The sequence below is a fragment of the Wyeomyia smithii genome, chromosome 3 (genome assembly GCF_029784165.1).
Source record: "Wyeomyia smithii strain HCP4-BCI-WySm-NY-G18 chromosome 3, ASM2978416v1, whole genome shotgun sequence".
Lineage (NCBI taxonomy): Eukaryota > Metazoa > Arthropoda > Insecta > Diptera > Culicidae > Wyeomyia > Wyeomyia smithii.
The window spans coordinates 87,755,560-87,773,020 of NC_073696.1; the positions used below are offsets into that span (position 1 = coordinate 87,755,560).

The 17,461-nt window shown below is 38.3% G+C and overlaps 1 protein-coding gene across 15 annotated transcripts in view; it reads right to left on the bottom strand.

The window, feature by feature from the left end:
* The window catches only part of LOC129726709 (ATP-binding cassette sub-family C member Sur), a 179,363-nt gene that overhangs the window by 83,882 nt on the left and 78,020 nt on the right, over positions 1–17,461 (bottom strand). For all 15 annotated transcript variants that reach the window (XM_055683717.1, XM_055683709.1, XM_055683713.1 and 12 more), the window contains 4 exons: positions 10,307–10,444; positions 9,753–9,915; positions 7,754–8,173; positions 7,069–7,599 (listed from right to left, as the gene is read on the bottom strand). In XM_055683717.1, the coding sequence (XP_055539692.1) occupies positions 7,069–7,599; positions 7,754–8,173; positions 9,753–9,915; positions 10,307–10,444 (1,252 nt within the window). The remainder of the gene's footprint in view (positions 1–7,068; positions 7,600–7,753; positions 8,174–9,752; positions 9,916–10,306; positions 10,445–17,461) is intronic.

Sequence of the window (17,461 nt, forward strand, 5' to 3'; positions counted from 1 at the left end):
ATTTGTAAAAATAGATTTACATAAACGCTTCAATCCAATAAATGTATATTCACTCTTTAGGTTCTAAAATATTGATGTTGTAATCTATACATATAAAAATGCAAGCCGGTCTGTCTGTCTGTCTGATCCATATAGGCTCGAAAACTACCGAACCGATCGACGTGAAAATTTGTATGTAGGGGTTTTTGGTGCCGATAAAGGTTCCTATGATAGTTTGAGACCCCTCCCCTTTTCTGGAAAGGAGGGGTCCAATACAAATGAAACATACATTTTTGCACAACTCAAGAACAAACCAAGCAAATGAAACCGAATTTGGCATGTGGATGTTTTAAAGGGTAATAAATATGTCCATAATGGTTCGACGCCCCTCCCTCTTCTGGAGCACATGTTTCTGCGCAAATTTCTGCACATCTCGCGAATTAATCAACTAAATGGAACCTTATTTGGCAGGTGAATGTTTTTAGTGGTAACAAGTATGTTCCATAATCGACCTCAGGCAACATTTTGGATTGTGAGATGGCAACTTCCGGTTTCTGGAAAACAGCCGAAAATGGACGATTCCCACTCAATATAATAATATCCGGATAGAGAAAGATACACAGGAGCTAAATTCGACCACAGATACCATTTTGAATTCTAAGATGGCGACTACCGGTTTCGGAAAAACAGCAGCAAACGACCAAATACCACCCAATATGGGTATTTTCGGAATCTTAATGATGTACTGGAGCCACAAATCGACTACAGAAATCATTATGAGTTGTAGGCTTGTGGTTTCTGGAAAACAGCCAAAAATGGCCGATTTCCGTCTAACATGAGTATCTCCGGATCTATAATGATACACAGCAGCTGAAATCGACCACAGACCTCATTTTGGATTCTAGGTTGGCGACTTCCGGTTCCAGGGAAACAGCGGAAAATGATCGAATTACACCCAATATGGGTGTTTTTTCAACCAGAATGACGCTCGGAGGCCAGAAATTATTTTAAATACCATTTTGAAATCCAAGATGGCAACTTCCGGTTTGTGAAAAACAGCCTAAAATAACCAAATACCATCCAATATGATTATCTCTGGAACCAGAATGATGCAATGAGCTAACAATTGACCTCAGGCACCAACATGGATATTTCCGTAATCGAGATGATGCATAGAAACCAAACATTGACCCTTGACACCATTTTGAATTTAAAGACGACCACTGTTAGTTTCTGGAAAACAACCAAAATAACTAAATACCTCCCAATATGAGTATTTCCGGTGTCAGATTGATGCCAGAAAACTTGCTGAAAATGACCGTATATCACCCAATATGAATATATTCAGAATTAGGGCGCCAAAAGCCAAATGTCGAAGATTTTGTCATTTCGATAAAACCAATCATTTCAAACGATTTGTCTTTTGACTTCGATCATATCCTATGGCCGATTCGTCGTGCATTTGCAGACTTTAAACACATCGCAAGGAATCAATGAATTTGGAACGTTCAAATAGTACAAAACCACATTTAAACTATGTTGAGACTACATATATCAATCAAAGCAGGTATAGTTTTAAATAGCCTTTGAATTTCTTTTCGTTCCATAACTTTTGAGCCACATATCAAATTATTATGAAGTTTGTTATTTGTAAATTTGAGAGATGACTTGTTCGTATGACACTAGTTATGTTCAAATAAGTCATGTAATCTTTGAAATAATAGACTTTCGTTGTTTTATTAACAATTTAATACGTAACGGTGGCTTGAGTTCAATTATAATCAAATGAAATGGGAACGTATAGGGCAGCCACACTTTACAACCACGTGTTCAATCGTAATTCATCAGTTAACCCTTAACTAGCTCGCTCATCTGATAATAATAATGATCAAATCGGTTGTGTAGTTTCTGAGATAATGAAGTTTCGTGATTTTCACATTTCGGTACATTACAGACGAAGTTACAGTTCGATTACAGTAAAATGCAATAGGGTGTTACGAGGCAGCGGGACTTACTAGTTGACACTAATTTTGTAGAAATCGGGTCAGCCATCACTAAGAAAAGTGAGTGAGTTTATGTAGTCTTCGGAATACGTTCCTTTTCATAGCTGGATTTCACATTTTTAAACATAACAGGCAAAGTAATAGTCCGATTGCAAAACAAATCAATAGGGTCTTATGGGGCAGCTAGACCTTCCATTTGACACTGATTTTATGAGAATCGGTCCAGCCATCTCTGAGAAACATGAGTGAGATTAAGTAGTCTTCAAAACACGTTTCTTGTTATAACTTTTGGACCACAAGTTCAATCTTTATGAAATTCAAAAGTTAAGGGTATTTCAGGTAGCCCGTTCATTTGAAATCAATTTTGTTCAAATCGGTTGTGTGGTTTTCGAGATCATTATCTGTTTCATGATTTTTAAATTTTGATACATAACCTCTAAACTAAAAATCCGATTACAATTAAATTTAATCTTATGGGACAACGAGACCTTTCATTTGCAATTAATTTCATGAAAATCGGTCAAGCTATCTCTGAGAAAAGTAAGTGAGAATAAAAATCTGCACATACACACACACATACACACACACACATACATACAGAAAATGCTCAGCTCGTCGAGCTGAGTCGAGTGATATATGCCATTCGGCCCTTTGGAGCACTTTTATACTTTCGGTTTTGCAAGTGATTGCTATACCTTTCTAGGAGAAAGGCAAAAATAACGTTTATGGATGCTTTTTTTCACTTTCACTCAAGAGTGTCAACAAATATCAACCCTGATGCTATCATTAACTCGTTTTTTTCAATTTTGCGACTTGGTCCGGTCACGGTGCCCCGCTGGACCATTATTATAAAAAGAAATTGTCCATCAAATCCAAGTATGAGGGTCAATTCTTGAGGTCATTTTACACCTCTGGTTAAAATTTAAAAAAAAATCTACCGACCGGATCTCGAGAAATCTCGATTTTAGTGTGATAGTTAATAAATTTCAAAATAATCCGTATTCGGTTCATGCAATATGATCGAAATTCATCCAAAAACTTGCCCAAATCATTTTATGCCAAAATATACTTGTTGGTGTTGCTACAATTATGATAACTCACCACTGACTTGACTCTCCAAATTGACTTAAGTGTGTTATTTGTATGGCTTAGTGGCTCTAGTTTAATTTAAAGGTTACGTTCTGTGAATTGAATGGGAAAAAAATTATTTAAACTTGTTGTGTTTCATACAAACCCACACACAAACACGCAATCACATACACACACAAATATTCCCACACGTACACATATATATTACACACAAATTTAGAAAATTATGTATTATATTTTCCTAATTAGAAAGAGTGATTTTAAAAAAATATATATAAAAAGAGAATTTAGCCTCCTTTTCCTAGCTTGTATATCGAATAATACGATTTTTTTAAACAATTGCATTTCGCACGGAGTAAAACCAATTGGTAGTTACGCATTTTTAATATTTCTCGAATGTTTCAGAACAAAAAAGTTTCTTTTAGTGTGTATTATTGTATTTATTTTAGAACAAAAAAGTCAAATCAACAGAAGAGTACATTATGGACATATTGGCTTTTACGTCAACCATGCAAGAAAGGCAGTATAGGCTAACACATGTGATTACTGTTATACTCAATCTAACACTTAATAAGCGATCGTTGTAAATCTGGAGTTTTGTTCAGTTGCCAAATCACGTTGAAATGAACAGGCTCGGAAGTTTGCTCATTGTGATGGCCAAGACCTCTTCCATTGTCTCTGCAGAACTCTGGTACAGACTACTTACTTAGCCCTGGAAATATAATCTTATTTTGACGCGAAATCGATGCATAAATTTCAAATCATTTAAAATGCGAGTTTTTGTTTAAAATTTAATATTGAGTGATCATTATGGTGGTAACTTATCGATACATAACAAATACCAGAATAATTTTTTTTAGAAAAAGGTGAACATATTCGCACTATTCGAAAACGAAGAGGGTAATGTCACCAAAGCGAGGAGTCAAATTGACGCAGACTATCTTTCTAGGGTTACTGATGTGGTATTTTAAAAAGAACGGAAGCTGGGGAAATCAGAAATTGTTTCTTTGAACCCATGCTCGAGACAAAAAGAAAACCATTTATTACACACTGTTCTTTCACTATCCAGAACCTGGAAATCGCACTATTAATTAAAAATTTGATAAGGGGCCGTTCCTAAGCCACGTGGTCATAAAGAGAGGGACGGGGGGGTTTGTCAAAGGACCACGAAAGACCACGCACGGGGGTGGGGGGTTAACGAAATAACCACGTGGTCTTTTTTTCTGACATATAATTTATTGTTTCAAAATTTGTGTGTTTATATGTACACGTGTGTTTTTGTGTGTGTGCTTATGTGTATTTGTGAGCGTTTGTGTGTGGATGTGTAATATAAAAAAATGATTCATTTTGCCACATTCACTTTACAGAGAGAAACATTTAAATTAAACAAGAGCTACTAAGCCATACAAATAACATACTTAAGTCAATTTGGAGAGTTAAAGTTGTTGGATAAATTTCGATGATATTGCATTAATCGAATAAGAATTATTTTGAAATTTATTAACTAACACACTGAAATTGAGATTTCTCGAGATCCAGTCGGTGGATTTTATTAAAAATTTAACCAGAGGTGTAAAATGACCTCAAGAATTGACCCCTATACTTGGATTTGATGGACAATTTTTTTTATAATAATGGTCCAGCGGGGCACCGTGCCGGTCTGACTTAACACCGACCATATAGTCTTGAAGGAACAATATTTTGGTATTTTTTTTTGTCTTACCAACCAGGTAAACCATATTAAAATCAAAATGAGGAGTATTTCCAATATCTGGTTGTGATATTTTAATGATATTTTCTCCCGCTCGGGATCGAGCATTTTCTGCAGGTATGTGCATCTTTTTTTCGCACTTACTTTTCTCAGAGATGGTCTGACCGATTCTATCTATCTTGGTGTCAAATGAAGGGTCTATTTGCCGCTTAGGTTGCTATTGAATTACATTGTTATCAAACTTTTTGTTTTGGCGCTGCGTCAGAATGTGAAAGTCGCTCTTATATCTCAGAAGCTATGAACATAATTGAATTCGAACTCGAATTTCATAATGTTTAAACATCGAATTTCATAATGTTTAAACATGTGGTTTGAAAGTTATAGAAAGAAACGTAACCCGCAGACTGTTTAAAACTATAGCTACGATCAAAATATGTGGCCTCAACATCATTTAAATTTGATATTGTACTATTTCAATGTTTGCGGCCTTGCTCGGGATTGAAGTTTAAATTGAAAGTCATTTCTATCATTTCACTGTTTGCCTTTCTCCTAGAAAGGTATAGCAATCACTGCAAAAACTAAAGGTATAAAAGTGCTCAAAAACGCCGAAAGTCGTATACCATTCGACTCAGTTCGACGAGCTGAGCATTTTCTGCATGTGTGTGTATGTGTGTGTATGTGTGTGTGTAACGCTCTCCCAATCTCTGTGTATGTGTGTGTGTATGTGCAGATTTTTATTCTCACTCACTTTTCTCAGAGATGGCTGGACCGATTTCAATGAAATTAATTACAGATTAAAGGTCTAGTTGCCCTATAAGACCCTATTTAATTTTATTGTAATCTGATTTCTAGTTTAGAGGTTATGTATCCAAATGTAAAAATCACGAAACATCAATATCTCAGAAACTACACAACCGATTTAAACAAAATTGATTTCAAATAAACGGGCTACCTGAAATACCCTTAACGTTCAAATTTCATAAAGATTGAACTTGTGATTCAGAAGTTATGAGAAGAAACGTGTTCTGCAGACTATTTAATCTCACTCATGTTTCTCAGAGATGGCTGGACCGATTTTCATAAAATCAGTGTCGAATGGAAGGTCTAGTTGCCCCATAATACTCTATTGATTTTCATTTTTGCAAACGGATTATTACTTTCCCTGTTATGTTTAAAATGTGCAATCCAGCTATGAAAAGAAACATATTCCGAAGGCTACTTGGATTCACTCACTTTTCTCAGAGATAGTTGACCCGATTTCCACAAAATTAGTATCAAATAAAAGGTCTAGCTGCCTGATAACACCCTATTGAATTTTGCTGTAATCGGACTGTAACTTCGTCTGTAATATATCGAAATGTGAAAATCACGAAACTTCATTATCTTAAAAACTACACAACCGATTTGAACAATATTGAAAGGCTGAGTCTGACCGCAAGGTGGATTAATTTAGGTTTTATTTTATCGTGTATATTTAAATCAAGTTGAGGACGCGTCGAAACGGTCGAATTGCTTTATGTCGCTTAGCGAACGGTTGCTCGGAGACTACAGCGCTCGCGGGTTTCGTGTTTTTCATTGATCGCATTGTAGTTACAATCTTTGCTTGTAATTTGATATCTGGAAAAATTTCATTTCCGATACAATGCTCGCGCGCGTATTATGCGAATTATTGTGTATCACCAAGAAAATAACAACGCAATGAATGGAGGAAAAATAGCTTCGAGAAAAAAGATAATGGTAAAGTCTTATTACAAGGGCCTGACGAGTAGGAAAAAATCGCTCGCGTTGCGGGTTCGTATCGTCTTTCGAAAATAAACGCCAGATCGACATCAGTTTCCTGCGTAAAATACTTCCAAAAAAACATCCATTCCCATAAGGTATAATGTACAAAGTTATATGCGGCATTCAGTGACAACAAGTATCGGAGTAACTTTTCCAATCGATCCTGTTCGGTAACAAAGTCGTGATCAATTAAGCTTATTATATTTATTTTTTTTTCTCAGCCCCCTGAATGTTTAATCCTGACAATTAACGTTTTAATGAACCTCCAAAACCTCCCTCATGCGCACGGTTCTGTCTGTGAAACCAGTTTGATTCGGGTATTCTTTTCAAAGTCCACCTAAACTTGTCTGTATAAAAGTCCCCTAAAATGAAGACTTTAAGCAGCAATACTCAATTCGTTTATAAACGGGCTGTCGAAAGTATCCCGCGCGCGCAAAGCACAGTTCGGCATTCGTTTAAATCAAGCGGTTGATTTTTCGCTCATGAAATTATAATTACACTCACCTTTCGGAATGATCAACTGGTCTACCTTCAGTGTCTGACTTTCTTCTTCCAGCTTAACGGTGCGGACAGGAGTTTCCGTTTTCTCGTCGTCCGCCAGCCAACCCCACTGAAAGCGAGCATCCTTCATGCAAACCACCGGGACATCATTATCATCGTCGCCTCTGCCAGGGTTCGGTTGCTTTGCAAATCTCGACTCATTAGCAGTCACCGGTCCGTGTGATTTCTGTTCCGTTCGCCCGGACCCGGTGAAGTGAAGATTCGCAACGAGCGGACACTTGGCCTGGGAATTAGTTTTCCGATGCTCTTTCGGGCAGCCTGTGCTCCGGCTGCAGGCCGTGGAAGTTTTGGGCAGTAAAGGTGTGCCACTACTACTACTACCAGGTAAGACCGTTTTCAGCCTTTCGTCGCCTAAATTCACTTGTCGACGCTGAGAATCCAGCTCATTCTCACTTTCTCGCTCCGATGATTCGTAGCATAAATTATCACCTGATCTAGTACCTGCCCCAGAACGCGTACGTTTTTTTGTTGAACCTGTTTACGGGAGGAAAAGTTTAAATTAAAAGTCTTTTTTTGTGTATGTCGCCTTGAAAAGGTCCCTACTTGAGTTATAATGATATGTTTTTTGAAATAGCTCAGGTATAATTAAAAGTAAAACTACACATTTCTGTCAGCGCATGGAATTTACCTGCCATAAGTTTCTCCACTACACCTTGCAGCAAATCGCCATCGTTATGCTGTACCGCCTGACGGGTGTCACCTTCCGGTTCGTTATCTTCGCAGGAATTATCAAACGATACGTCACTGGTGTGACAGTCTTGCCCTGCAGAAGTGAACTTCGCTGGTGCTCGCCTCTCACCGGACACTTCCGGCCGGCAAAGAAATGCGTCCAATCTTCTGGTACTTACCACTGCCGACAGGATAATCGGAATCGTGATTGGAAAGATAAACAATGGCACCGTCAGTTGATTAAACAGTGCCAACGAGGCAAACAGCCGTGCTGCCGTGAATTGGACATTAGACCCCGGCTCGTTCTGCTCCTCCAGATGGGTGAAAACGGCCACCGTGACGAAGGTTATCATCACCGACGAGATGTGCGTGAGAAGCACTGGAATTCAGTGCAGCGAAGGGAAGAAAAGAAAACAATACTCTGTAGGTTGGTCTGTTTACACGGAGCAAACAAAAATTTACATTGCACTTCAAAACGGCCACAAATTTAACCGACTGTGGTTCGCGGTAAGTACATATTTGTACACAAGATATTAGTTTGAGTTAAAGATAAATAAGCTAAAGGGGTGAGTCGCTATGATTATCATAATTACTCTCATCACTTCGAAGAACTTTGTGAAGAACAGTTTAATTGGTGACTAAAAATTTAAATTTCATACAGTGCTACTATGAGTCAGCGATTATTCAAATTTGATCAAGACAATCTATTACAAAAATATTATGAGATACTAAAAATAAATAGAGGAAAAATTTACGTAGAACTGTGTAATATTTTTTTAGTGGTTAAACTACGATATATGTTTCCGGCCACAATAGTTACCAACATGTAAAGGAATTGTGGATAATGTTACTTAAACACCATTATCACCTTGTTTGTACATATTAACCAGTCGAATTTAATATGAAACTTTATTCTATTTTTCAAGATTTTACAAACTTAGCGGTATAGGCATGATTCCCAGAAGAGATAAAATCTACTCGGGAACAAAGGTTAGTAAGTATTTCAATTCTTTTCTCTTTCATATCCCGGGCAGGTGCCGAATTTTCAACCGTCTGTTATTGAAAAGGGTTTGAGTGGCTAATCAGTTTTTATGTCTATACCGACCTGTTGAGTTACTCTTGTGCACAATTTTGAAACAGTCCGTTGAAAATTTCTATTCGATTGGTGGGTTCAAAAATGTATCAAGTGGCGTGCCAAAAATTTGCAGCGAACTATTTTGTTTGTTTTTCGAACTAATTTCAATGTTTTGTCGGTTAGGTCTGGTCAGGCCTCGTAGAACTTGTATTTTGTTTAAAATCAACTTCAAATCTATGGCTCTCAAAAAATGAAAATTAGAAAAAAAACTGAAGTGACATCCGACGTTCCAAACCACTACGACAACTGCTGAAAAAGATTAAGCGTAGTCGTATTCAGATTACGATTCATGATATCATCTGCCACCATAGTTTGTCAATTCAACCAACCATGACCTCCAAAGAAGTTGTAAAAAAAGATGAAAAATGCCTATTCAACTGGATGAAAAAGTCGTGACATATCGAAGAATACAAAATATGAATAAAGCGTTGAAGGCTACACAAGGACAAAGTAAAAATGCTTTGGGTTTTCTCACCCTTCCTAGTAAAGCTCATTGAACAAAGAATATTTCCACCCAGTTCGATGTGGCGTTGAATCTGACCTATTTGAGAGCGACGATTATTTTGTCCTTTATTGATTTATCTTCTCTGGCATCGAGTCGTCGCTCGTGTCTGGTGTTGAATAGAGATTCAATCAGAAACGCGTCACTTCAAGAAAAAAATTGCCCAGCTTGTGGACGCCAGCGTGCAACTTTTTGCAGATGGTTACAGACGTTGTTTTAGAAACAGTTCAAATACAAACTGTGTTTTAAACAACATCTTTTCCATTCTGCAGACGAGCCCGTCATCGTCCGGCACCGAATGGAATAGAAAATTTCACTTACTCATCAACGTCCAGTAGCACGAGTCCAGATCCAGATGCCGCAGTTCCTTCTGACGGGCTCGAGAAATCTTCTCTTGGAACACATTTTCCCAGGCATTCAGTTTAATTAATTTTATCCCCAGCAGCACCTCATTGATCCGCCGGAGCCGTTCATCGGTGCATTCCTGGATCACCAGTAACAGCAATATCGGCATGCATCACAGCACAGATGAAGGCGTAAAATAGAAAATGAGCGTAAATTAAGTATGTCAACATGGTTCAATATAAAGCAGCAAAACCGGGTGACAGTATAATAAGAGCTTTGGCTGGTAGCATACACATCATCTAGCACTATTTACAAGAGAAGAAACGCCTACCACTCAAAGCATGAATGTTTTATTGAACGGGTTTCCTTTATAAATTGAACGATGCTGTTAAGTTGTATTGAAAGCATGCGTTTGGTCTTTGAAGAACCTTCTCTGCCTCTGAAGTCTTTACACTAAGTCATACGGGCTTTCCGGGTTTGTTTAACGTGAACAAAGGCAACATTTAACACATTGAGAACGATTTACTCACCGAAGCCTTCTTGGAGTTAGCCGACATCATCTTTCCGATGAGAAACTGGAGGGGAATCACCGTGACGATACAGACCACCGATCCAATTATGGTACTAATTCCCAGCAGTTGATACAGAAGATACATTACAACTCCTATCTGTGCAAAAGGAAGAGTAAGTAAACAAATGGAAGGGCTGTTAAAGTTAACAGTGACGAACATGCATTATCTATAGAGAAACAGTTGTCGAAAACGTCCAGCTAGAGGTTCAAATTTATCTTGCTTGGTACGATGCTTACAAGATGCTAAACCAGTGCTTATTTGCATTGGTAAGTTCAACTTTAACAACACTAGTCTGCCTATTAATAATTCAATTTTCTTCTTTGCTTGAAAGGCATATATTTGGACCTACAGACGCCATACAAAATTTAGCTTTGTTTTACTTGTCCATTTATAGAGCGTTTACCCGTGGTGTCCATTTACTCCTCTCTCCTCCCTATCGCGAAAACCAAGTATTGATTTTTTTACTTTCAGAACTGAAAGTTGAAAAGTATGGAAAAAATAGGATTGTTTGAGAAAAAGAAAAGCTTTTAGATTTGGTTAGTTCGATTCCAAAAACAAAAGTCATATTTCAAATTAAAGTTATATTTTGGTTATAATAGTAACATTTTGAAAAACAAAACTAATTATTTAAGCTCATGATAAAAAAAACATAAAAATTAGGAAAGCCCAAAAAAAATTTATATTACGTTAGGTACATTTGGAAAAAAAAATTAAATAACGAGGCATCTCCGGAGATTCGGGTGTTTACGGCAACGATGATGGAGCTCGTCTGAAAAAGCGAGAAACAAATTACACTGGTCAACCCGAATGTGGCCCTAAAGCTCAGATTGTAAAAAAATAGAAGATTTCATCTTTTTAGCCATTCCAATGAATTTTGGTGCCCCTAGCCATCTCATGAACGCGTCAAAAGCTCCCAGCAACTCCATCGCGAACGTTAACCGTGCGCCTCCCTTCACTATTGAATCAATGGAGACGTCAAAGAACCATTGCACAGCGTTGTAGGGATCAAGTTTACTTGCATTGTTTATTGTTACACGCTTCAAAATATTTAATGTCCTGGTGAGAAAGCTCGCCGTAATCTTCAGAATATGCTCCCATTTTCTTGATAAGTTCAAAATAAGAATTCAGAATATGGGCTGCGCATGATGAGCATATCCTAGCTATACATTTGTGAAGTTCGAAACATACCTTCACACATAAAAATTTCTGCACAGCTCGAAAACTAACCGCGTAAAGGGAACCAAATTTGGCATGTGGATGTTTTGAGGAGTGACAAATATGTCCACCCCTCCCTCTTCTGGAAGTGAGGGCTCATAAAAATTAAACTGAAATTTCTTCACAACTCACGAACTAATCAAGTGAATGGAACCAAATTTGTCATGTGGAGATTTTTGAGAGCAAAAAATATTTTCATGGTGGTTCGACACCCCTTTCACTTCTGGTTGGAAGGGGGTCTCCCATACAAACTAAACAGATGCACCGGAGCCAAAACTCAACTCCAGACGCCATTGTTAAATTTAAGATGGACACTTCCGGTTTCTATTCGGAAAATGTCTTCAAGTACCATTTTGAAATCCAAGATGGCGGCTTCCGGTTTCTGAAAAACAACCTAAAATGATTGAATACCACCCAATATGGGTGTTTCTTTAACCAAAATGACGCTCAGAGGCCAGAGATTGCCTCCAAGTGCTATTTTAAAATTTTAGATGGCGACTTCCGGTTTCTGAAAAACAGCCGAATATGACGGAATACCACCCAACAATGAGTGTTCCTTTAACGAGAATGACGCTCAGAGGCCGGAAATTGTCTCCAAATGCTATTTTGAAATCCAAGATGGCGCCTTCCGGTTTCTAAAGAACAGCGGAAAATGACCAAATACCACCAAATATGAGTATAACCGGAACCATAATGAGGCAAGGAGTTAAAAATTAACCTCAGACACCGTTTTGAATAGTAAAATGGCAAAATCTGGGAAACAGCCGAAAATAACCGAATACTACTGCATATGGATATTTCCGTAATCGAAATGATGTATAGATGCTATGCATTGACCCTGGGCATTATTTTTAATTCGAAGATGACCACCTTCAGTTGCTGGAAAATAACGAAAATAACTGAATACCACCCAATATGCGTATTTCCGAAATAGAGGTGATGTCCAATGCCAAAAATCGAGAATGTTGTCATTCCGATAGAACCAATCAATTCAAACGATATAAACATGTTGTCAAGTAAATAGCAGCTGAAGAAAATGCAATGTGAGAGGAAATTAGGAATAGATTATCTTAATACTGCTGGTTTATCAACAAATTATGTTGCTTTGCGGCATCTTGTGAAAAAAAAACGACCAATGTTAGGAATGCTGGCTGAAACTCACATAGTGGAAGCTGATGCATTTGATCAATATAGTATTCCGGGGTATAAAGTTGCTTTTTGGCTTTCAAATTCCAGACATACTGGTGGGGCTGCTATTTACGCCAAGGAATCAGTCAAGTTCAACATTCTATCAAACGAATCTGTTGAAAACAATTGGTTCCTGGGAATATCAGTTCATAGAGGCATGACGATGGGGAATTTTGGAATAGTCTACCATTCCCCCAGTTCAAGTGACCAGCGTTTTTTGGAAATTTTAGATAATTGGTGGGAAAATTTTGTTGATTTGAATAAATTAAACGTAATTGCTGGTGATTTCAATATTGATTGGCTTGGTGGATCGAACTCGAATCGATTAAAGCAATAAGTCGGTTTTTTCAATCTAAGACAAACAGTTTTTCAATTTACAAGAATTTCCAGACACTCTCGTACCTTGATTGATCATGTGTTCTCCAATTTTGATAATGTTAATTCCTTCACAGAGGCCGATTATAAAATAACAGACCATGAGACAATTTGTATTTCAATTGAAACCGATCAAAACCGGGAGGATAAAGTTAAAAATCAAGTGCTGGAATAGTTATTCGAAACAAGCAATGTCTCAGCTTGTTTCAAGAAGTTTGAATTTCCATCCAATAACTGGAGATTTGGACAATAAAGCAGCTGTTCTAACCAATACGGAAGACTGTACCAAGAATCTAGTTTCTGAAAAATTTGTTGAGTTACAAAATTCGAACATCTGGTACTCTTTAGATCTTGTGCGTTTAAAACGTAAAAGAGATAAATGTTATAAAAAAATTTTGTAGAAGTAATGATAACGATGATTGGAACAGGTACACCGCGGCGCGAAACATATATTCACGCACTTTGAAAAAGGTTAGATGTGCATATATACAACGGAAGATCGATCAACATCAAAATAACAGCAAAGAGTTATGGAAAACCTCAAAAAAATTAATGAAAAGTAATAATACATTATCACAGTCCATAACTTTTAATGGTATTGAGGAAAACTCCGCGCGAGTTATTGCAAATAAATTTAACAGTTATTACGTTGAAAGTGTTCAATCGATCAATCAAAGTATTGATGTAGTCAATGAACCTGACGAGATAATACAGCCGATCCATAATAACTGTAGATTTGATGGTTTTCATCCTATTACTTTTGCAGAGTTGAAAGATATTTGTTTCTCTTTGAAGAGATCGGCTGGCATCGACAATGTCAACGCAAAAGTAATACAAGATTGCTTTCATGTAATTGGACACGACCTGCTGGACCTTGTTAACGAATCTTTACAAACAGGGCACGTGCCTGAAGTTTGGAAGGAATCTCTTGTGGTTCCTATCCCCAAAATTACTGGGACGGATAAAGCCGAAGAGTTCCGCCCCATTAATATTTTGCACACATTAGAGAAAATTTTGGAGCTAATTGTTAAAGGCCAGCTAATGCATTATTTAAACAATAATGATTTGCTGATCCCAGAACAATCAGGTTATCGAGAGGGACACTCTTGTGAGTCTGCATTGAATTTGGTGTTAGCAAAATGGAAAGAGAAAATCGAGGCTAAAGAAACTATTTTTGCGGTATTCCTGGATCTAAAACGCGCTTTTGAAACAATTTCTAGGCCCTTATTGTTGCAAACATTAAAGCGCTTTGGTATCGTAGGGACAGCATATAAATGGTTTGAAAGCTATGTGTGTGCTAGAATTCAGAAGACTCGTTTTTATGATTCTGAATCAGTTTCCATTGCTAATACACTGGGTGTACAGCAAAGAAGTGTTTTAGGGCCCATTTTGTTTATAATTTATATTAATGACATGAAGCGAGTTTTACGGTTTTGTGATGTAAATTTTTTTGCCGACGACACTGTTCTGTTCATTGCGGCTAAAAATCCAAATGATGTTGAAACACTTTTATACCAAGATTTACATTATTTGGCGAATTGGTTAAATTTTAAACAACTTATTTCTTCGGCCAACTCCAGACCAGACGTAAATATTGCCATTAATGGTGAGACGATTGATCGCGTGAATGAGTTAAAATATCTTGGAGTAATTATTGTTGACAAGTTAACTTTCAAGTCTCACATTGACAACGTCATCAGAAAAATGGCTAAAAAGAACCGTATTCTGTGCCGATTAAAAAATGAATTGACTGTTTTTTTTTCTTCACAAATCATTTATTTGACACGGCACAAATACAATTCAATGTTTAACGGCGCCAATTATATCGGATGACTTAAAATCTATAAGCAAATTTTTTATCCTCGCTGCCGACTACGAGCTGAAATTAAGTCTATCTTAAAACTAGCATGTATTATTCAATCAGTGTTTTGTAGTTGAATGGTCGTCTGATGATCATCGAATGAATATGCAGCATGTATGGATTTGTTCTGCTAAGCCATGCTGTCATAAGCTGGGACAGGGGCTTGTAATCCTCGGGTTCTGAGGGTATTGTGCGGGGTCTAGTTGCTGGTTTTGGGTCGTTGTTGTTGTTCGCTGGTGTTCAAGTTGCCATATGGTGTGTGCCGCTGAGCCAAGATATAAAGAAAGGCCTCGGGTTTTCCTGGCGAGTTCGTGTGGGGTTCAATTGCTGGTTCCAAAATCGAGGTCTACGACGTGTTCTTGCCGTTTTGTTGAATGTGGGTGGAAAGGAATGGGACTAGACTTGGGCATGGATGGATTTCAGGAAAATGTATATAAGGGACATGTAGGGTAGGTCGCGACTCGCCAAGACATCACGAACAGGGACAGCTGGTCCTCTACCCTCGGCCCGGAGGGAAGTTATTAATTTAGACCTGGCGTCACGGTGTACAGGGCATGACCAAACAACGTGCTCTATGTCGTGATAACCTTCACCACAGGCACAGATACCACTTTTCCCAAGCCCAATACAACGGAGATGCGCATGAAATCTATAGTGATTGGACATAAGCCGAGACATCACGCAAATGAAATCTCGACCTACATCCAACCGCTTGAACCACGGATTCGTCGATACCTTGGGTATAATGGAATGTAACCACCTTCCCAGTTCCCCTCTGGTCCAAAAATTTTGCCAACTGATGATCGTATTCTGACGTACAAATGCGAAAAATTCATTAAAAGCAATTGGTCTTTCATAAATTTCACCGTTTGATGCGCCCACCTTAGCCAAAGAGTCCGCTTTCTCATTGCCCGGTATCGAGCAGTGAGAAGGGACCCACGCTAAGGTAATCTGAGAAGATTTTTCAGATAAAGCACTCAGATGCTCCCGTATTTTCCCCAGGAAATACGGAGAGTGCTTAACATCTTTCATCGATCGAAGAGCCTCAATAGAACTGAGACTGTCCGTAAAGATGAAATAATGGTCCGTGCGCATTTTTTCGATAATCCCTAGGGTGTACTGAATAGCAGCTAATTCTGCGACGAAAACAGAAGCAGGATTATCGAGCTTATGGGAGACGGTTAAATTGTTATTGAAGATACCGAAGCCAGTGGACCCATCAAGAAGTGATCCGTCAGTGTAGAACATATTGTTGCAGTTGATGTTTCGATATTTATTGGAAAAAAAATTAGGGATCTGCTGCACGCGTAAATGATCCGGGATTCCACGAGTTTCTTCTATCATGGATGTATCGAAAAACACAGTAGAATCAGAAGTATTTGATAAGTTGACACGATTTGGAATTTTCAAAGAAGGGTTAATATTTTGGGACATTGGATTGAAATACAATGTCATGAAACGGGTTTGAGAATTGAGTTCGATTAACCTTTCAAAATTTTCAATCACAGGACGGTTCAAGACCTCACATTTGATAAGAATACGAGAAGACAGGCTCCAGAAGCGGTTTTCCAACGGTAGAAGACCTCCAAACTCATCGTATGGGTCGATTGCATGCAACCTAAGGCGATACGCAACCAACGATATTGTATTCGCTCCAGTTTGATCAAATGTGTGTTTGCTGCGGAGCGGAAGCAGAAACACCCGTACTCAATTACAGACAATATCGTTGTTTGGTAAAGCCTTATAAGGTCTCCTGGGTGGGCTCCCCACCATGATCCGGTTATCGTACGAAGAAAATTTACTCTTTGCTGACTTTTCTTCATCAGATACCTAACATGGCAACCCCAGGTGCCCTTAGAGTCGAACCAGACACCAAGATACTTATGCACCAAAACCTGAGAGATCGTTTTACCCATTAATTGTGCTTGGAGCTGAGCAGGTTCATGCTTCCTAGAAAAAACTACTATCTCAGTCTTCACCGGAGAGAATTCGATACCTAGCTGTAGAGCCCAAGCAGACAAATTGTCCAAGGTATCTTGCAATGATCCTTGCGAATCGGCAGCTTTGGCTCCTGTAACAGAGACCACGCTGTCGTCGGCAAGTTGTCTTATCGTGCATGAATTTGCCAGACATTCGTCGATGTCATTTACATAAAAATTGTAAAGAAGGGGGCTTAAACATGAGCCCTGGGAAAGACCCATGTAGCTAATTCGAAAAGTTGCCAAATCACCATGCGTAAAATGCATGTGCTTTTCGGACAACAAATTGTGCAAAAAATTGTTTAAAATTGGAGAAAATCCTTGTCGGTGAAGTTTACCCGAAAGAATGTCAATAGAAACGGAATCAAAAGCCCCCTTAATGTCCAAGAACGCAGACGCCATTTGTTCTTTGCGAGCATACGCCAGCTGAATATCTGTTGAAAGCAACGCAAGACAATCATTCGTCCCTTTGGCACGGCGGAAGCCAAATTGAGT